The sequence below is a fragment of the Corythoichthys intestinalis genome, chromosome 6, assembly GCF_030265065.1.
Source record: "Corythoichthys intestinalis isolate RoL2023-P3 chromosome 6, ASM3026506v1, whole genome shotgun sequence".
In the NCBI taxonomy this organism is placed as follows: Eukaryota; Metazoa; Chordata; class Actinopteri; order Syngnathiformes; family Syngnathidae; genus Corythoichthys; species Corythoichthys intestinalis.
In genome coordinates, this window is record NC_080400.1 from 11,851,033 (window position 1) to 11,873,647 (window position 22,615).

The following is a 22,615-nucleotide window of genomic DNA, read 5'->3' on the forward strand; positions in this document are numbered from 1 at the left end:
CTAAATCGATGTTTTTCGACCCGCTGTCTCCGCCGTATTTGCCTGACATCTGCTAGCTACCCTGAACTGTACAACTATCTTGTCCACACAAAATCAGCCTATTCTCACGAAAGTTTGAAAAACTTTAAGAGCTTGGAGGCCTATAAATACTTCGTTGCTGGTTGGGTGAAACAGGTCCTCGTCCACGAAAATTCGGCAGGAATCTATCTTGTGCTTGGAAAGGTGAGTTACGAAATTTTCAATTCAAAATCTTTTGTTATTGCTAACATCCACTGTCAAGTCTAATGTATTTCATGTCGTTTGTCAATGGAGTTAGGGCTTTTAATGTTTATATGGTTTAGCGATAGCACTCTCACTACATACATACGTGTATGTTGTCGGCGATTAGCCTAGCAATGATCTTAATTGTGGTTGTCAGCCCCAAACCCTCTAAATATATATTAAATGCATCTTACCAGATATAAAATGACTACTACATAATCTGTGGTAATCGTTTGGAGCCCAGTTTTCTCGTCGAATTGCAGCAGCCCATCTCGCTCTCTTCTCTCCGGGTCTCTCGGAATCCGGTAGAACTTCAAGTCTCTCCGTCTTCTCCGTCTATCTTCTCTGTTATTGCAACCGACCGCCACACACGCCTTCACCATTTTGATTATTAATGTTAACGAGCAGAAAAACACGTCGTAAATGGGAGGAATGTATGTAGCCGTAACAGGGAAACATGATGTGTTGACGGACAATTGGGCGGCACCAGTCAGGAGGAAGGAGTTGTGACGTCACGTGGGTAGGGTCTATACGGTATTGAGAAATATTACTTATGTTAGTCCAAATTTTATGAATAATATTTTCCCTCACCAGGGGAGTTACGGGGGGGGGGGGGGCGCAGTGCCCACCCACGGACACGCTCTGCCCACCCAAAGAAAACTGGATGTAGTACTAATGGCAGTCTGGGCACCGCGTATGGTATCCCATTCATATAGTACTGATGTGTTCTAAGTTTTAACCTTTGCGTTGTTACCTCCTCTTTCACCTTAAAAAAAAAAAAAAAATTGGAAATGAAATATTGGTCTTGTTCCTAGGGGGTGCTACACACATTTACGCATATTTTGATTTGATTCACCAGTGTTCACTTGGCTGTTGAGTTTGGTGAGTTTTGAAGCATTCTGAGGGGGTCAAAATAGGGCTCAAAGCGTCGGCGGGACAAAGAATGACTGCTAGGGGGCGCTACATGGTGTATTTGGAATTTGTCTTGACATGGTATCAAAGATTGCACCTGTCTTGACCTGCCTGCCCATTTAGGTGCATTTCCAAGCATTGTAAGGGGGTCAAATTGGGCTCAAAGGGGCTGCGGAACAAAGTATAACTATAATAATAATAATCAAACTGAGGAACCACAATAGGTTACCTAAAAAAAACATTGTCTCCTGCATGTCCATACTGTTTGGTTATGGATGTGTTCTAAGTAAAATAAAATAAAATAAACTTTTATTTGTTTAGACCAAATCACAACAACAGTTATTTCAAGGAGAAAACAAAACATGTTTTAAGGTGCAATGGCCCTACGCTGGATTTCGACCTACTTGAGAATTGTAGCGTTTCTTTTTTCTATTTTTTTCCCCAGGTAAGACTAATTCCTACCCACACCTGGCATCCTGGTAACACCACTTTCCCCAACAATCTATACTCTTGGTTAAGTTTCTTTACCCTTGCAATAATTAAAATGTTTTCGAGTTCCTCATGAGGTTTCTTTCTCTGTCGCCTCCTGCTGGCCAGTGGCGATGTGTTATGTTTCCTAATCATTACTCTTGCCAGACAATGTTATCTGTTTTTTTTTTTTTTTTTTAATGTTGGGTGTGTGTTTTACAAGATAAGGCTTGTTGAATAAGTCCTCCACGAATGTGGGGTAAAGGTACATGTGAGATTCGCTGTCACCTGACTTGACATCAGCAACAACAAAACAAGAACTCCAGGGAGCGCAGCAAGTATGGAGCTCGTGTCGGTTCTGGGTGGAATCGTGCTTATGCTTTGTTTGTACCTGTTGACGAAGACGTCGGGTCGCAGAAGCTTGCCTGCACCTTTACCTCCGGGACCACCTAGCCTCCCTTTCATAGGAAACCTGCACCAGCTAGACAAGAAAGCGCCTTTTAAAACCTTCCTCAAAGTGAGCACTAACAATAGATAATGGCATGTCTGAACAGGAAAGAGCAGTTTTGTTGTATTTGCAGTTGAGTGAGAGCTACGGGCCTGTCTTGACCGTGCATTTGGGCTGGCAGAGAATTGCCGTCCTGGTCGGCTTGGACACTGTAAAGGAAGCTCTGGTGGACCAGGCGGATGACTTCACCGGTAGAGGACCGGTTCCGTTCCTGCTCAGAGCCACCAGAGGCTATGGTAATTGGAATGTCGCTGATTTAACATTGTTTTATTTTTAAAGTTCACTTGACAACTCACCTAACGCTGGCCATAAGCGGATTTTAAGGGGGGGGGGGGGGGGGGGCAGGAGGGCCAGGCCCCCACCGGTGGCCGAAAAGTGTCATTTCATGAAATTGACTTTCCTATATATATAAAAGTTGTAAAGCAATAAAACTGCAACAAAAATATATTTCTATAATTGGTCAAAATTATGTGTCGAAGAGATCATGTGACTAGCACCTTAGGCGGTCGTTTACTCTGCATATAGTTTTCAATTAAAAAAAAAAATTACGAGAGGGCAATTTTATTTTTCAAATGATTTTTTTCTTTGATTGAAAATATTTTTTTGATTGAAGCAAATTTTTATGGGATTGAATAATTTAGACACAAATGTCCTACACATAATATGGCCCAAACACAAAAAGGATTGCTTCAATCAAATGAACCTTTTTCAATGAAAAATTAAGTGTTCAAATGCAAATTTTTTTATCTTAAATATTTTTTCGCATTCAAAAACGTTTTCTATGATTGAAATTTTTTTTTTTTTTTTTTGATTGAAGTGATTTTTCTTTTTGAAAATGTATATTTTTTTGAACCAACTTATTTTTTGATTGAATAATAAAGACCAAAACGTCCTAGCCAAAATGTGGCGCATGCACAAACCAACATTACTTCAATCAAAAAGTTGGTTGAATCCCCCAAAAAATTCAAAGAAAAATAGCTTTCACATGCATTTTTTTTTTTACTTTCAAATTTATTTTTGCACTCACATTTTTTTTTTTTTGATTGAAGCAACTTTTTTTTTAATTGAAAATATATATTTTGATTGAAGCAACTTTTTTAAAATTTCAGCAACTTTTTTTGATTGAATAATAAAGACACAAATCTACCTCCATATGGCTCTGCCCAGGGAATACAATTTTTGACTGGGGTAACTACATTGGCACGACACCGGCGGGCGTACCATATTCAATGGTTGATAATCTTGGCGAAAAATATTGCCCAGGCAGCCTGATTTAGAATTCCCCTGAAGAATGATGGAAAACAAAAAATGCTCATTGTCAACTTATTATTATGAATGTTCTTGTAGATGAATTTTATTGCTGACACTGCGTTTCGGGGTCATTAACATGTTGTGCCTCCCCTGCCCCAAAAGTCAAACTCCGCCTATGACGCTGGCAGTTTTCAGTTTTGCAGATACAGTACAGTGCCTATCATAAGTAGTGCTGCAACGATTAATTGATTAACTCGAGTATTCGATTAGAAAAAAAATATTCGAATTAAATTTTGTTGCTTTGAGCATTCGTTTAATTAAAGTGGCGTTGTAATGGTTTATTTTGAAAGTGTTTGGATTAAGTTTTATTGATTAGGGTGGATACACTGCCCTCTTGTCTGCTTCATTTCACATGGCTGAATCCAACTGCTCCCTGTTAAGACCAACGTAAACCAAGTTTTTGTTTGAGATAATTTTTTTAATGCTTTCGTAATTTAGTTTATTGGTGTATTTAGCCGTTTTTTTTTTGTCAGAATATGTGTCTGAACCATTTGTTAAGAGCATTATAAATAAAAAAATAAAAAAACGTTAGCATTTTATAGCATTTAAGCTAGCGGACTTTTGCTACGCAAGTTAGTCCATTGTTCTTTTGTTGTACATAGATCCTTATTTTTAAAAAATGTTTAGACCATTTGAGGCTCAGCTCAGGTATTTTCATTTTTCATGTTCCTTATCCGATTACTCGATTATTCAAACTAACTAGTTCATCGATTAATTGACAACTAAAATAATCGATAGCTGCAGCCCTAATCATAAGTATTCACTGCCTTGGGTGTTTTCCCCTTTTATTGCATTCCTAAATCAATCATGTTTAAAACAATGTGGCATTTTTAACACATAAAAAATTAGGGGAAAACGTTTTGGTAACACTCTATTTGACCTCAGTGTCATAAAACTGTCATAATTATGACTTGACACCAAGGGCGTAGGTTTGGTCTCAACATTGTTAGGGACCATATCACAGCATAACCTTTATGAACACTTTTTGTTGGGGACGGGATATTGATAAGACCATACAGATTGGGTGATATGAACCTAATTAATTGATCATTGCAAAATAAATCTGTATTATACTTACTTTCATATGTATTGGTTCAGGTGATACACCGTTTGATTCAAACCTTTGTTTTCAAGAACAACTAAAGAAACATTTTCAAAACTTCCAGAATAAATGTCTGGGATTTTATTTGCAAATTTAGAGAGCAATATTTGAACACAACTTAAATTACATAACATACACAATACAAACTTTTTAATAATAGCTAATCTATCCAGAAATACAACAAAATGAATATTTGCCACTCAACAGTGTCTGTCTAAATAAAGAAATTAAATATAACTGAAAAAATGTCTAAGTCAGGAAATAACAAAAATAAAAAAATAATAAAAATGGAGCCTTCATTTAGGTAAAACACTACTGCTTTTGTCTGCAAGCACAGCCAAACTTATCAAAAAAATGAAAGCTACAGTGGCTGCTGCTGGCCGAAAAAAAAAACGTCTAATATCCCTTCCCTGTGAAAGGGGTGGAGGAGGCGGCATGTTGTCGACATGTATTTCTGTCGGGGCTGTGAGTGCATGTGTGTGTTGGGGGGGGGCAAGTCATCAGCCAATCAAATGTGCGTTTTTGGGGAAAAAAAGGACTGTCTCATTCAGCAAGTGAAAAGGGATAAATGTACTGTAAGTCTGAACATAATGAAAATAATTCCATTAATAATGGTTGGGTCATTTCTATCCTTACAATATGGGAAGACAATGACCCATATAATAGAACTCATTATATAATGCAAATAAGGTTGCCTAAAAGTTGATGGGGACAATTTGAGAATCCTGAAAAGTTGATAGTGTTATGTCCCTACCGTCCCAATGCAAACCTACGCCCTTGCTTGACACCGTCATGGACATTAATGAATGCTTATGACTGATGTCATTAAGTGTCCGAACACTAACACAGTTCCTAAACCCTAATACCATCCCCCCAAATGACATTTAATGTGTGTGTGACAAAATATTGAAATGGTGATATACAGTGGGGAGAACAAGTATTTGATACACTGCCAATGGGAAAACCCATTGGCAGTGTATCAAATACTTGTTCTCCCCACTGTATCGTGATACTTTGTATCCCAAAGTTTATCCATATGCTCCTGCCAAGAATCGATATCGTTTTAAAAAGGTGTCAATGTCTAAAAAAAAAAAAAAAAAAAAAAATGAACCAATAAGTGGCAAATACAGTACTTATGTACAGTATGTTGTATGTATATATTCGTCTTGTGTCTCATCTTTCCATTCCAACAATAATTTACAGAAAAATATGGCATATTTTAGAGATGGTTTTAGTTGCGATTAATTACGATTAATTCATTTTTAAGCTGTGATTAACTCGATTAAAAATTTTAATCGTTTGACAGTACTAGAAAAAAATATTTGACCTAAATTTTGTTGCTTCGAGTATTCGTTTAATTAAAGTGGCGTTGTAAAGGTTTATTTTGAAAGTGTTTGCATTTAGTTTTATTGATTAGAGTGGATACACTGCCCTCTGGTCTGCCTCATTTCACATGGCTGAATCCAACTGCTCCCTGTTAAGACTAATGTAAGCTAAGTTTATGTTTGCGCTAATGTTTTTTAATGCATTTAGAATTTAGTTTATAGGTATATTTAGCCATTTTTTGTGGAAATATGTGTCTGAACCATTTGTTAGGAGCATTGTAAAAAAAAAAAACAAAAAAAAACGTTAGCATCTTATAGCATTTAAGCTAGCGAACTTTTGCTATGTAGGTTAGCAGTTAGCGCGTTTATTTTATACAGTGCCTTGCAAAAGTATTCGGCCCCCTTGAATCTTGCAACCTTTCGCCACATTTCAGGCTTCAAACATGAAGATATGAAATTTAATTTTTTTGTCAAGAATCAACAACAGGTGGGACACAATCGTGTAGTGGAACAACATTTATTGGCTAATTTAAACTTTTTTAACAGATAAAAAACTGAAAAGTGGGGCGTGCAATATTATTCGGCCCCTTTACTTTCAATGCAGCAAACTCACTCCAGAAGTTCAGTGAGGATCTCTGAATGATCCAATGCTGTCCTAAATGACCGATGATGATAAATAGAATCCACGTGTGTGTAATCAAGTCTCCGTATAAATGCACCTGCTCTGTGATAGTCTCAGGGTTCTGTTTAAAGTGCAGAGAGCATTATGAAAACTAAGGAACACACCAGGCAGGTCCGAGATACTGTTGTGGAGAAGTTTAAAGCCGGATTTGGATACAAAAAGATTTCCCAAGCTTTAAACATCTCAAGGAGCACTGTGCAAGCCATCATATTGAAATGGAAGGAGCATCAGACCACTGCAAATCTACCAAGACCCGGCCGTCCTTCCAAACTTTCTTCTCAAACAAGGAGAAAACTGATCAGAGATGCAGCTAAGAGGCCCATGATCACTCTGGATGAACTGCAGAGATCTACAGCTGAGGTTGGAGAGTCTGTCCATAGGACAACAATCAGTCGTACACTGCACAAATCTGGCCTTTATGGAAGACTGGCAAGAAGAAAGCCATTTCTCAAAGATATCCATAAAAAGTCTCGTTTAAAGTTTGCCACAAGCCACCTGGGAGACACACCAAACATGTGGAAGAAGGTGCTCTGGTCAGATGAAACCAAAATTGAACTTTTTGGCCACAATGCAAAACGATATGTTTGGCGTAAAAGCAACACAGCTCATCACCCTGAACACACCATCCCCACTGTCAAACATGGTGGTGGCAGCATCATGGTTTGGGCCTGCTTTTCTTCAGCAGGGACAGGGAAGATGGTTAAAATTGACGGGAAGATGGATGCAGCCAAATACAGGAACATTCTGGAAGAAAACCTGTTGGTATCTGCACAAGACCTGAGACTGGGACGGAGATTTATCTTCCAACAGGACAATGATCCAAAACATAAAGCCAAATCTACAATGGAATGGTTGAAAAATAAACGTATCCAGGTGTTAGAATGGCCAAGTCAAAGTCCAGACCTGAATCCAATCGAGAATCTGTGGAAAGAGCTGAAGACTGCTGTTCACAAACACTCTCCATCCAACCTCACTGAACTCGAGCTGTTTTGCAAGGAAGAATGGGCAAGAATGTCAGTCTCTCGATGTGCAAAACTGATAGAAACATACCCCAAGCGACTTGCAGCTGTAATTGGAGCAAAAGGTGGCGCTACAAAGTATTAATGCAAGGAGGCCGAATAATATTGCACGCCCCACTTTTCAGTTTTTTATTTGTTAAAAAAGTTTAAATTATCCAATAAATTTTGTTCCACTTCACGATTGTGTCCCACTTGTTGTTGATTCTTGACAAAAAATTAAAATTTTATATCTTTATGTTTGAAGCCTGAAATGTGGCGAAAGGTTGCAAGGTTCAAGGGGGCCGAATACTTTTGAAAGGCACTGTACCGTTTGAGGCTTAGCTCAGGTATTTTAATCGCTCATGTTCCTTATCCGATTACTCGATTATTTGAACTAACTAGTTCATTGATTAATCGACTACTAAAATAATCGATAGCTGCAGCCGTAGTAAAATGTAAACATGATACGAGTCATTCACACGTTTTTTATTTTTTAATTTTTTTTTTTAAGGGAAAATAATTCAATTATTTTTGTTCTGATGGTAATAATGTTGAGCTGTGGCTTTGGAAGAAGATTCGGTCGGATGAGACCAAAATTGAGCTTTTTCGCTATCAGACACATTATGTTTGGTGGAAACATAACATCCAAGGGGGTGAATACTTATGATAGGCACTGTAGTTTTCACGAGTGCTCGAGTTGCTTTGAAGTCGAGATACCTACGTCAGTTGTCCGTAATATTTAAAGGTTTGGCCATCAGCAACGGCGAGCGCTGGCGTCAGCTGCGTCGCTTCACCCTGACGACCCTCCGGGACTTTGGGATGGGTCGCAAGGGGATGGAGGAGTGGATCCAGGAGGAGAGCAAACACCTGGCAGCCCGCTTTGACACAACCAAAGGTTTGGAGAAGACATATGTATTTGACTATTGACTGAGTGATTGAAAAGTAGCGATTGGTTCTTTGAAAACCTGGACAACCTCCCAACTACAGCTCATTTTGTTCTCCAGCCGTGCCCTTCGACCCGAGCTTCTTTCTGAGTTGTAGCGTGTCCAACGTGATCTGCTGCCTGGTGTTCGGGCAGCGCTTCTCCTATGACGACGAGCGCTTTCTGCGTCTTCTCCGGATCCTTTCGGAAACCATCAAATTCGGCAGCACCCCGTGGGGGCAGGTGAGAGGCTTGAGATCCACTTTGATGAGCACTCTTTGCCGTGGTCTTCCTCTTTCCAATACAGCTATACAACGTCTTCCCCCGGTTGATGGAGTGGCTGCCAGGTCGGCACCACAAAATTTTTGCTGGGGTTGATGAGGTGAGGGCTTTCGTCATGGAGAAGATCGAAAAGCACCGCTCCACGTTGAGCCCCGAGTGTCCGAGAGATTACATCGACTGCTACCTGATCAGACAGGATCAGGTGTCAACTCCATTCTACCACTTTTCGGGCTGAACTTGTTGATTTCTGGAATTAATGGTTCTTGCTTGGTTATTAGGAGAAACACAACCCCACCAGTGAGTTCCACTACGACAACTTGGTGTCCACTGTGCTGAATCTGTACTTGGCAGGAACAGAAACCACTAGCTCCACCATCCGATTTGCCCTCAACGTGCTTATGAAATACCCCAAAGTCCAAGGTCACACAGAAAAAACAAAGGTTTTTCGTGGTTGAATGTGTCATGTCTGATTTTTTTGGTCCTGCAGAGAACATGCAGCAGGAAATCCACACTGTGATCGGACAGCGATGCCCTAAATTGGAGGACAGGAAGTCCCTCCCTTTCACTGACGCCGTACTCCACGAAATCCAACGTTTAATGGACATCGTGCCTATGGGTATCCCTCATTACGCCCTCCACGATATCACCTTCAAGGGTTACCTAATTCCAAAGGTAAACATCAAAACTCCGTACCGAATGAAAAGCTGAATATGACGGTGAGCATTTGTGTTTGGCGTCCACAGGACACGATAATCATCCCCTTGCTGCACTCTTTACTTAAAGAGGAGAAGCAGTGGGCCACTCCGTGGACCTTCAACCCTCAACACTTCCTGGACCAAAATGGCAACTTCAAGAAGAACCCAGCTTTCCTTCCATTCTCTGCAGGTAAAATGGAGTCGCGCACAGTGAATTTTAACATAGATCTTCTTAACTCATTTATGCCGATAGTTGTCGATTCATGGAATTAACTCCCACTGTGCTCTGGGTGAGTAAGTAAATGGTCACTTTCAGCCAAGGGTGTAGGTTTGGTCTCAACATTGGTTGGGACGATATTACAGTAATGCACATAATGCAAACTAGAGCTGAAACGAATACTCGAGCAACTCGAGTAACTCGAGTTTAAAAACTGATCCGAGTAATTTTATTCAACTCGAGTAATCATTTATTTTGACAGCTCTAAGCATCACGTTTTGCTCGGACTACTTTTAATGCAGATAACGCACTGATGTCACGTGCGTAGAGGAAGAAGCAAAAAAAAAAAAAAAAAAAAAGAAAGAAACTTTCTGCAGCCAACAGCCGCTACAAACGACGCCGACGTTGCTAAAAACTAGCCCGCATGATGCTACGTTGGTAGCAGGTAGCGTCTGATGCGTCTCATAGAGATCACATTTATGTTGAACTAGATGCGAAATGACAGACTCGGCCGAGTCTGGGCAGTGTTAGTAAACAGCCGCCATCTTAAAGCAGTAGAGCGCTAAGCGCTAATAAAGAGCGCTAAGCGCTAATAAATAAGATTAACGTTACTGTCGCTGGCCCACGTAACGTTAGCCCTGCGGAGGGCTAGGTTTCTATTAATTATGACCACTGTCGATGCGTGGCTAACGTCTCTTACATACAGGCTTTAACTTAACATAGCGTTGTGGCGTGATGAGGGTTTAAAATAAAAACTTAATAATGCTAACTATCAATTTTAGCTCAGTTGTCATTGCTGGATAAAACACTAAGTAGCACTGGTCCCTAATGTGCTCCAATACAGCCTGTATCATACATTTATTTTGAGCACTGCAAAAACTCAAAATCCTATCAGGATTTACAGTTTACACTAAGTTAAAACTTAACTAGAACTTAAAAATAGCTTGACACAATTAGAAATTCAATTGAAACACGTGGGAAAAAATCCTTCCTATAAACTCCTATCAACTTTTAAGTGGTGTGTGTTATCAAGCATAATGGCATTTTTAGGTAAGAAATATATGTATCTATATCTATCTATATATATATATATATATCTGTATAAATATTAGGGCTGCAGCTATCGAATATTTTAGTAATCGAGTAATCGACTGAAAATTCTATCGATTAATCGAGTAATCGGATAAAACAAATATATTTTTAGGTGAAGAGCAATTATAGATATACATGAGAAAACAAGACATTTTATCATTTTCAGTCAATCAATGTCTTTATTTTTTATGTATATTGTTGAAAACAGCCAACAATTGCATCTCAGATGTAACTAGAATTTAAAAAAATGACTAATTCACTGCTTTCACTCAAAGAACCTTTAGATCTTATTTATATATATATATATATATATATATATATATATATAAACACACCTAAAAATGCCTTTACGCTTGATAACACACATCACTTAAAAGTTAGGATTTTTTCCTACGTTTTTCAATTAAAGTTCTATTTGTGTCAAGCCATTTTTAAGTTCTAGTTAAGTTTTAAGTTAGTCTAAACTGTAAGTCCTGATAGGATTTAAGTTTTTGCACTGTTCAGAATAAATGTATGATACAGGCTGTATTGGAGCACATCAGGGACTAGTGCTACTTGGTGTTTTATCCAGCAATGATTACTGAGCTAAAATTGATAGTTAGCATTGTTGAGTTTTTATTTGACATGCTCATCACTCCACAACGCTATGTTATGTTATAGCCTGTATGTAAGACACGTTAGCCACGCATCGAAAGCGGTCTTAATTAATTGAAACCTAGCCCTCCGCAGTGCTAACGTAAGGTGAGCTAGTAGTGACAGTAACGTTAATCTTATACAGTATATTAGCGTTTAGCGCTCTTTATTAGCGCTTAGCGCTCTACTGCTTTAAGATGGCGGCTGTTTGCTAACGCTGCCCAGACGCGGCCTAGTCTGTCATTGCGCATCTAGTTCAACATACATGTGATCTCTATGAGACTCACTGGACGCCACCTGCAACTAACGTAGCATGAGCGGGCTAGTATTTAGCAACGTCGGCGTCGTTTGTAGCGGTTGTCGGCTGCAGTAAGTTTTTTTTTTTTGCTTCTTCCTCTACGCACGTGACATCAGCGCGTTGTCCCGCATTAAAAGTAGTCCGAGCAAAACGTGATGCTTAGAGCTGTCAAAATAAACGATTACTCGAGGTGAATAAAATTACTCGGATCAGTTTTTAAACTCGAGTTACTCGAGTTGCTCGAGTATTCGTTTCAGCTCTAATAAATATATATATATATATATATATATATATATATATTTTTTTTTCTTTATTTTTTTTTTAAATAAGATCTAAAAGTTTTTTGAGTGAAAGCAGTGAATTAGTCTTTTTTTTTATTCTAGTTACATCTGAGATGCAATTGTTGGCTGTTTTCAACAATGTACATCGAAAATAAAGACACTGATTGACTGAAAATGGTTCAGTATTAGATGAAATGTCTTGTTTTTGCATGTATTTATAATTGCTCTTCACCTAAAAATATATGTTTTATCCGATTACTCGATAGAATTTTCAGTCGATTACTTGAAAACTAAAATATTCGATAGCTGCACCCCTAATGCAAACAATGATCCAAATAAGGGACGACTACCTGGACTTTGTTGTTCCTTCTGGAGGCTGGCCTGACCGCAGTAGTTTTGACGGTTGCAGGTCGGACTTTCATTAGCAAAATGAGTGGTGTTTCCCCCACCTCCACAACATTGACGTCTTTTTACATGACTTATATTGGCTGCTGATGGCCGAAAAAAAACTTCTAATAACCCTTCTCTCCAATGGGGGTGGCATGTTGTCGACATGAATCTGTCGGGGTTGTGTAAGTATGTCTGTGTGTGTGTCTTTGTGGCGGGACGGGGGGGGGGGGGGGGGGGATTCAAGTCATCAGTCAACCAAACGTTCGTTTGAGGGGGGAAAAAATGGACCGGCACATTCAGCAAGTGAAAAGGGATAAAGATGTAAGTCTGAACATATTGAAAATAATTCACTTAATAATGGTAGGTTCTATTCGATCCTTAAAATATATGGTAAGGTAATCTAAATTACTTAAACTAGTACATTTGAACTCTTTATATAATGAAATAAGGTTGCTTAAAAGTTGGTGGGGACAATTTGAGCATCCTAAAAAGTTGCTAGTGTTATATCCCTACCGTTCCTATGCAAACCTACGCCCTTGCTTTCAGCCAAGGTGGGTCGAATGACCTGCACCCCCGTACCAGTAGGGCAAGTCTATGCATCTCAACCTGTACCCGGCTCTCTCCCAGTAGCGTACTGTATGCAGTACGTCACCTTTGCTCATTAATATTCATGACGTTAGCAACTGTTGCTAGGAGGGACAAACGCTAGTTTGACCCTCCTAGCAAAAGTTGCTAAATGCATGTAAATAGTGTATGAACAAGATGTTTACTGAGCTAAACCTACAAATCCTGTTCGAAAATGATGTTCCTAGTGCCAAATTCAACATTAAAGATGTGGAAGAACATACAAATGTTCAGTTAAAGAGATGGCTTGAGTGTCGAGGGGTGAAAATGACAGTGAAAAGAGCTGACCTGATCCAGAGGTAGCTTTTTATAGACACCTTTTTCTTGTGTGGATTGCCTTACGCCACTGACAATGAAATTCTCCTGTTTCAACAGGCTACCCTTTACCAGTATATGCCCTGTCTTTCTTATATATTTTATCCTCTGGTTGTCTCATATCCCTGACCGTTCTTGGGGATAATTTATATTGCTATTTTTGTGTAGTGATCGCAAATGCTACCTAGTGACAGCTAACGAACAGCCAAATCTTAATTCTATTAATCTACTTACACTTCCCCCTTACAAAGGTTGTTTCTTTACAACAGAAAAGGTAAAGCTGTTAAATCTAGAGCCTACCTGTCGGCATGAACAGGTTTGCTACAAAAAGACCAAGGGCAAACATGGCTAATTCATTTAAACATCCATATTTTAGAAAAATAGGCCGAAATGACTTGTGATATACAAATTAAAAAAAACATTCAGGTCATTCATTGTCAGACGGAAGCAGCACGGCAAAACACCACGCTAAAAAATTAGTAAAAATATCAAAATGGCTTACCTTTTCAGGGCAGGCAATGGATCAGGTTTGTTATCTGTAGGACCATGGCCCCCAACAAAATGTTACAGCATATGAAAGTGAATGGCTTCACCTTGCTGCCGTTAAACTGGTCTTTTGGACATCCGCACAAGTTAATCCATTGTTCTTATTTTTTCCCCTCTGAGTTTTTGGCTTCGGGAAACGTATGAAGAAAACTTCCTTCATATGTGGACGGTCGTAATGTCTAGAGTCGTTTCTACAAGTTCCATAGCAGCAGTGTTTCATCTGCATGTTCTTTTTTGAAAGATTACTGGCAGAAAACAAGCAGTACTAGCATGGGTTAAATGCGAGCACGCTTGTATGTTGACTCCTTCCGGTTTACGATGATAACGTCACGCAGTTTTGTGGTCTAAAAATACACTATTACACTATTCCTGCGTATTCCCTCTCCCTTCTTTCCCCTCCCTCTGACTGTCGCTCCCTAAATTGCAGACAAATTCAAGAACTGGTTTGTCAACAGCTGCGCTCAGTAGAACTCTCACCTATCGTAGAATCTTTCCAAGTAGTTCAAGGCACCATGAAAACAGCATTTCAACCTGAAAAAAAGTCCTGCCATCTAGAATGTTTTATATTGAAATTAGTGCTGTTAAACGATTGAAAAATTTAATTTAGCTAATCATATGTCAACTGTGTGATTAATCATGATTAATCACATTTCCCTCGGGATGAATAAAGTTGCTCTTCAGGAAAAAAAAAAATTGAGGAAAATACTATAATTGATTTAAAATTTGTTTTAAGATGGAATGTATGAATGAATTAATAATTAACCAAATAGTTTTAAAATTTTATTTAACAACTCAGCTCGTATAAAATAAAATAAATTGTCTGTATCATACAGCTAAAAGTTTTAACAGATTAAAGTGCCCCAGACTAACAATGTGGCTCAAGTACCGTTTGGCATATTACTTGAAATTAACTGCCAATTTAAAGAGCAGACAAGCACAATACAGTAACAATAGCTAGTGTTTCAAAAAATGTGTAAACAATTTGTCTGTTAAATTCAACATTTCACACAAATAAATGCAGCATTAGCAGTTTTACACAAAATGGCATGAAAGCTGTGAGATATTAAAAAAAAAAAAAAAAAGTCAATTTTCACACACAAACATTAAACATTAACATAAAGATGTTTAGAAACACTGCTTAAGTTAGCCATACTCTTTTATTTATTTTTTTAACCAACTGCTCAGGCAAACTAGCTTGTTGACATTTTCAGATAACAGAGCAGACCTTTTCTTTTGAACAATGTGCCCTGTCAAAGAAATCACAAGGAACGGTTGTAGCAGGTGTGACCAGATACTTCTTTTGCAAGGTGGGTCAGCTTACTGTTGGCACCATTGTGCGCAGACCACCACTGTAGTGGACATGAGTCCATGCTGGTACGGCCTTGTACCTGTCTAGTGGTTTGTCATTGGTTGTTGTTGTTTGTTGTCATTGGATTTTCAAGGCCCTCGTCTTCGACTATGTTAATGGGTCTACACTCTACAGTCTCTGGCTACTCATGTAGTGATAGCAGTAGTCAACCTACTTGTTGTCTTTTTGTTGGCAAGTCCAAGTCCGCACTCTGCCAGTGTAGCTTGATGACTGCGGCTTGTTCCCGCAGTGTTAGCGTCATTGCTAACACTAGCGAAGAGATGCTTTGCCTGAAGGTGGTACTTTAGGCTGGTTGAGCTTCGATCGAAGGACAGGTCATCACAGCAGTATGTGCACACAACTTTGGTTTAATCCAGGTTTCCATTAGGCTAGGGTGACCAAACGTCCTCTTTTGCCCGGACAAGTCCTACTTTCACGTAGTGTCCTCGTGGTCTGGGCGGGTTTGATAAATTCATAAAAATGTCCGGTTTTTCTGAATTTTTTTTGTTTTATTCACGGGACCAATTTGAAGAGAATCCCTCCGACCGCTGGGTGGCAGCAGTTGACATGGCTCCTACGAGAATGGAGGGAAGTAGTAGTTCTTCTTGTTTTTGTTGGCAGTTTACCCCTATCATGAGGCATTACCGCCATCTACTGGGTTGACGATTTGGCCACAATGCCTGAAGGTTTTTTTTTTTTTTAATGATAAATATGTATATAATGGCAACTGTTGACTTCTGTCGGAGCTTTGATTGTAAAATCCCGTTTGGTGTCGCATCGGCGCACTGTCGATGATTGTAAACTTTTATAGCAAAGTTTGAATTTTGCCTCAGCTAGCTATCAGTAAGCTAAACCGCGCTAGGCATTATGGGAAACGTAGTTTTGAACTGCTACGTTTGGAAACATGCTGATTGAATAGTTTGTCAGTTTATTTCGGTTTTTGTTTGTGTGCAACCTAGAACATTGAATGAGAACATCAATTGAATGGGAATAACAAATTGTCAAGGACAGTTGTCGTGAAAGTAATTCATAAAAATGTTTAGTTGGCACATAGCCTACTGTGTGTATGTGTATTGACTGGACTACATTTCTATGGGTCTGCATTATATATGAATATATATATATATATATATATATTTTTTTTTTTTTTTTTTTAAGTCATTATTTTTTTTCAAACTGCATTTTTCCATCCAGAGTGAGGGGACACACTTTAAATATATTAAAGTGATATAAGCATCTTTGAGTGAACTTTGAGTAAAATTCAAGTATCTTGAGGCCGGGCTGAGGCTGGGCTGAGTGTCCTCTTTTTTAGAAATCAAAATATGGTCACCCTACATTAGGCATCTTTTTAAAACGGAATTTGGTCATCATCCTCACTAATCGTGGCTGGCTGCATTTTGTCCTGCATTGCCGCGCAGAGAATGTAAACATCAGCGTGTGGGATTACGGGAGGCAGTTGTGGCCAAACTTAGTGTGAGTGGTAAATTGCGTTATTTTTTTTTAAATGCGTTAATATTTCCAGATTAGTCATGGTCGTTAACGCGTTATTGTTGACAGGCCTAATTGAAATACTTTTTCCCCAATTATTTTGTGTTTATATTTAGATGTTTGTTGTAGATAGATATATGCAGGAGTGAAAGTGGGCCGGAACAAAGTTCCGGCATAAAATTCTGGGGCGGAACGGTGCTTTGATCCCGAAAATATGACGGTAACCGAAACATGACGGTACACACCGGCTCCCTATGCACACCTGGACCTAGTAACACTAACGAGTCACATGACATTTTGAAGGGAAAATGACAAGCAGTACTCAATTTGGACATTTAGGGATGTAGTTTCTAAGGAGTGTGTTCACTTTTGTTGCCAGGGGTTTAGATATTCATTGAGTTATTTTGAGGGCAAAACAAATTAACTCTAATATATAAGCTGCACACAGACTACTTTTCATTGTGTCAATGTGTCATTTTGTCAGTGGTGTCCCATGAAAAGATATACTTAAATATCTGAAGAAATGCGAAGGGTATTCTCACTTTTGTGATACACTGTATCTATGTTAGGCTACTTATTTATTTCCTTATTAATGAAAAAAGGTCAAATGTTGAATTTTCTTCAAAATATATTCCATTTCACTGTGCATTATGTAAGTCATTTGTACTTACTTTTGTTAACGTATGATACTTTTTTTTTTTGCACATTATTGAAAAAATATAATTTTGGAGGCAAATTCATGTATGCCTTGTTACAGTTAATATAGCGCAGTAGCCTAATGCATGTGTAAAACCTGTTTAATTTTGTATTATAGGTCTATTGCCAAATGCAGTTTTCTAGGAGGTTTGACCCACGGCAAGAAAAAAGAAAAAAAAAACTGGCTCCTTAGCGATTTTCATGCCAGGGAGTTCCGGCAAGAAATTCTAGCCACTTTCATCCCCGTAGATAGCTATACAGTGTTACCTCGACATACGATCTTTTTCGACACCTGACATAAAATTTGACTCGCCATTTGTTTGTACATCCGACAACATGCTAGAAATATGACAATCTATGACAGCGCCTTAGTTTGTTTTCCCGCAAAACGGACGCACGGCGAATTTTCTAGTGAGAGTAATCAACATGGGTTCCAAGAATGTTAGTGCAGGTGGTGATAAAAAGGAAAAAGGTGAGGCTTACCATTGAAATGAAGATGGAAATGATAGAAAAATATGAATGTGGCGGCGCGACCATGAATTGACTTGACAATATGGCCGTAGAATGTCTCCGATCTCAATGGTCCTAGTCCGACCTCCGTTCGCCAGTCTTTATAAGTTAAGGTGACGATTACTAAAACCCCTAGCAAAAAGTATGGCATCACCAGTCTCGGACAAGCACTCACTCAGACATTTTATTATGTAGAGCAAACTCAGATAAAAAGCTTGAAAAAAAATAATGAATTTGTTCAAAAGTGCAACTCTTTAGCGTTCAGAAACACTAAAAGACAGGAATAAAAAAAATTGGTGTGGTCAGTAAATGTTACTTTTATAGAGCAAGTGTAGGGAAATAAATATAGAATCACTCGATTCTGGGAAAAAAATATATGGAATTATGAGAAACAAATATCAATCAAAACACATCTTTAGTATTTAGTTGCACCACCTCTGGCTTTTATGACAGCTTGAAGTCTCTGAGGCATGGACTTAATGAGTGACAAACAGTAATCTTCATCAATTTGGTGCCATCTCTCTTTGATTGCAGTTGCTAGATCATCCTTGCAGGTCGGAGCCTTGCTATGGACCATTGTTTTTCCATTTCCACCACAGGATTTGAATAGGGATGAGATCTGGGCTATTTGCAGGCCATGGCATTGACTGGATGAGTCTTTCTCCAAGGAATGCTTTAACAGTTTTAGCTCTGTGGCATGATGCATTATTGGAAAATGATTTCATTATCACCAAAAAAATTTCAATTGAATGGATTAGAAAGCTAAAATTTCAATGTAAACTTTTTATTGCATTTATTGAAGATTTAACCACAGCCATCTCCCCAGTGCCTTTGCCTGACATGCACCCCCATATGATCAAGGACTGAGGGATTTTTTTTTTTTTTTACCTGTCCTGTTCAGCTGTTTGACACAGAGAACGGAAGTCTAAGTGCCGGGATAGTCTGAACAGTTTTAATGTTTCACATTGAGAATCTGACATACTCCCATTGTGATCATTCAAAATACCTTTTTATTATGACAAAGCAGCGAACAGGAAGGGATTATGGGGGGACAGAAGAAAAGTAACACAAGAGAAGAAAGAAAAACACATACACAAACAACAACAAGAATTACATTGACCATCTAGACTAATTACTAATATGCTGGTGCCATCGTCAGCGAGATGTATTTCCGGTTTACACCATGTGGGGGCCTATTGGCCAGTGAAAGAGGGGGACGGGGGTGGGGGTGTCTATAAGCTAAGTGATTGAAAGGGGTAGAGTGTACACAAATCAGTTCTGTGATCTAGAACCCAGTAATCGTGTGAATCTCTTATGAGTGTGAGCCCGTTGGCGACCAACCCTATGCCGCCCCATCGCCAATCCCGGCACCAGGACCCCCAACCCGAGCATGCCCTACCACATCTAGCAGCACACGAGCCCCACCGGGCGCGCGACAGCCACGCAGACGGGCGGAGAAGCCGCGCAGGCGCCAACCTGGGACCACGGCCCCCACCCAGCCAGCCCGGGGAGGGAGGGAGGGCGTCGGAGTGGGGGGCCAAGCGCAGCCCATCCCTCCTCCCGCAGCCCAGAAAAGGAGCCATCGCCCCCCCCCCGGGATCCAGGGTGGTCCCTCGGGCCACCCGCGCACCCATCAACCGGCCTTCAGGGATGGCAGGAGGGGAAGCACCACCAACCCCATGCCTACCCCCACCAGCCACGACCCACCCGGGCCACGAGCCACAGCCGCAGCCCCCCAACCGGCATGGCACGCCACGGGACTGAGGGAATTTTGATTTCTTCAGGCAGTCAGCTCTTTAAATCTCACTGGAACGGCACCGAGCAAAAGTTCCAGCGTCATGACCTTGTCCAATGCAGATTCTTGATTCATCACTGAAAATAACCTTTATCCAGTCATTCACAGTCCATGACTCTCTCTCCTTAGCCCATTGCAGTCTTGTTCCTCGACAGCACACTTTCCTTCCGGTCACATACCAAATGCATCACCAGATTAGCCTATCTCCACTTTTGCAACATTTCTCGCTTCCTCCCTTCTCTCACCCGCCATACCGCTTCCACCCTGGTCTGTAATCTAATAACCTCCTGGCTCGATTATTGTAACTCACCGCTCTTCGGTCTCCCTAATAAGTCCCTCCAGAAACTGCAGCTCCTCCAGAACTCAGCAGCACGCCTCATCACACGAACCCCCGCAACACACCACATTACCCCCATCCTCCGTCAACTTCACTGGCTTCCCATCAAACAAAGAATCAATTACAAAATCCTCATCATCAACTTCAAAATTCTCCATGCCCTGGCCCCTCCCTACCTTTGCGATCTTCTCCATCTAAACAATCCAACCCGTTCACTTCGCCCTACCACTATTTCCCCCCTCTCTGTCCCCCGTGTCCGCCTCTCCACCTTTGGTTCCAGAGCTTTTAGTCATTGCGCCCCCCCAGCTCTGGAACTCCCTACCCCCTGATCTCCGCAGCATATCTACTCTACCACTTTTCAAATCTAGACTGAAAATACACCTGTTCACTCTTTCTTACCCACCATAACCCCAAGCTGCCATATTTTTACCTCTTTTTATTGTGCTTTTAATTTTTTTAATCCTTCTAATACCTTTTTATCGTACTGTAATTCCATGTCTCTTGTGAAGCGTCTTTGTGTGTTTGAAAAGCACTCCAGAAATAAAATTTATTATTATTATTATTATTGTTCTTTTCTGTTTCAGTGTCAATGATGGTTTCCTTTTAGCTTTCATGTGTGAAAACCCCATTTCCTTCAGGTGATTTTGCACAGTTCTGTCACATACCTCCAGCTTCCTTCCATTTCTTCTTCATTTGTCTTGTTGTACATCTTGTGTTTTCAAGACATATGGCCTTTAGTTGTTTGTCATGAAGTTTGGATGTCTTCCTCAGTCTACCAGTACCCTTAACTTTAACAACCTTGCCATGCTGTTTGTACTTGGTCCAGATTTTTGATACAGCCGACTGTGAACAGCCCACATCTTTGGCAACCATACGTGTAGCGTTAACTTCTTCAAGAAGTTTGATAATCCTCTCCTTGGTCTCAAGAGACATCTCTCTTGTTGAAGCCATGATTCTTGTGAATCCACTTGGTCCAGGAGTCCTCCAAGGTATGATAACCACACTGTTTTTAACTGCTGACTAACGAGCAGATCTAATCTGAGGCAGGGGCCCAATCAAGGAAAGGAAATTTGACTGGGTGTGTCTGTATTTTCTACTCAAAATGGAGTGATTCCATATTTTTTTTCCTGAATGGAGTGATTCTGTATTTATTTCGCTGCACTTGCTCTATAAAAGTAAGATTTACTGACCACCACAATGTTTTTTATTCATTTCTTTTAGTGTTTCTGAATGCCAAGGAGTTGCACTTTTGAACTAATTCATTATTTTTTTCAAGCTTTTTACCCGAGTTTGTTCTACATAATAAAATGTCTGAGTGAGTGGTCGTCCAAGAATGGTGATTCTTTACTTTTTGCTAGGGGTTGTATGATCGTTACATTGGCCAAAAAAATTGCCAGTTTCGTCAGGATTTTAATCATTTATTCTAGAACTGAATTGTATTATTCGTCATATTAATAAAGTAATAAAAGAGATACTGTTGGGTAAAATAAGGTACTGTTTACGCAACTAAAAAAAAAAAATGACTGGAGACAAAATGGCGGACGAGACTCTAGCGTTGTAAAGTCGAAATCACATAAAGTAAGTCGGGTACGTGATAATCCTTGTATTGCCTATAATCAAATCCTTGTCTTTTTTTATTTCCTTCAGGAAAAAGGGCTTGCGTTGGAGAGTCTCTGGCTCGCATGGAAATTTTCCTTTTTGTGGTGTCGCTGCTGCAGAACTTCACCTTCTCACACGCCGGCGGACCAGACAGTGTAGACCTGAATCCCGAGTACAGCAGCTTTGCCAACGTGCCGCGCAGATATGACATCGTGGCAACGCCTCGATCTTGATTTATTTTGGTTACCCTTGAGACACACCTATTGCCGTGCTTGAGCTCTGTATTAGGAGTGGGAACCTCTTGGTACCTCACGATACGATATAATTTGGGGTACAAAGCTCACGATAACGATGATCTGACGATATGGCGATACAACGATTATTGATACATTGGTCAGGAAATCATACAATGATATTCTACAAATGACAAATAAACAGAAAAACAAGCTTCCGCTGTGAATTGGAATGAGTTTATCACTAGTAGATGTCCAGTCCATTTGAACTGGGAGGGTGGCAGCGAATGAACAAATGTTCATTCGCTGCCATCCCTCCCACTTCAAACGGACTGAACGTCTATGGCCGTCAGTGGCAGCCAATGCCAGGCAATGAGGTAATTTTGGGCCATTTAAGGTCATTTACCGGCTGATTTTCAGTTACTTCCTGTTGATTTTTGGGGTATTTTATGGGTCACTTCCTGTTTATTTTGAGTTACATAACAGGAAGTGACCTGGGAATCACCCAAATGAATAAGCAGTGACTCAAACTCAATAGGAAATGTCAACTGTAAATGCCCTGAAAATCGGACAGAATGACTGTAAATGCTCTGGTTTCGAATGAACGAACGTTTCTAATCTAAATGGATTGGGCGTCGAGCACCGTCAATGCAACCTTAGAGTTAACAGAGACACTATTATAGTGGAAGATTTTGGTAGCAACTTGTTGGTTCCTTTTAATTATATTTTTTTTAGGGCTGTCAAAAT

The 22,615-nt window shown here is 39.9% G+C and overlaps 1 protein-coding gene across 1 annotated transcript; it reads left to right on the forward strand.

The window, feature by feature from the left end:
• The first annotated feature begins 1,912 nt into the window (after window positions 1-1,912).
• On the forward strand, window positions 1,913-22,086 carry LOC130918019 (cytochrome P450 2G1-like). The gene is made up of 9 exons (XM_057839869.1): window positions 1,913-2,158; window positions 2,223-2,385; window positions 8,313-8,462; window positions 8,572-8,732; window positions 8,797-8,973; window positions 9,050-9,191; window positions 9,259-9,443; window positions 9,515-9,656; window positions 21,684-22,086. The coding sequence occupies exons 1-9, from the start codon at window positions 1,982-1,984 to the stop codon at window positions 21,866-21,868; spliced, it is 1,482 nt and encodes a 493-aa protein (XP_057695852.1). The 5' UTR covers window positions 1,913-1,981; the 3' UTR covers window positions 21,869-22,086.
• The last annotated feature ends 529 nt before the right edge of the window (window positions 22,087-22,615 follow it).

What these genes read in the sequence shown, in the direction of transcription:
- LOC130918019 (XM_057839869.1), top strand. Translation starts at nt 1,982, where the DNA reads ATGGAGCTCGTGTCGGTTCTGGGTGGAATCGTGCTTATGCTTTGTTTG. An exon ending in CTTTTAAAACCTTCCTCAAA is followed by an intron (nt 2,159 to 2,222) that starts GTGAGCACTAAC and finishes TTGTATTTGCAG; the next exon opens with TTGAGTGAGAGCTACGGGCC. An exon ending in AGGGTTACCTAATTCCAAAG is followed by an intron (nt 9,444 to 9,514) that starts GTAAACATCAAA and finishes TGGCGTCCACAG; the next exon opens with GACACGATAATCATCCCCTT.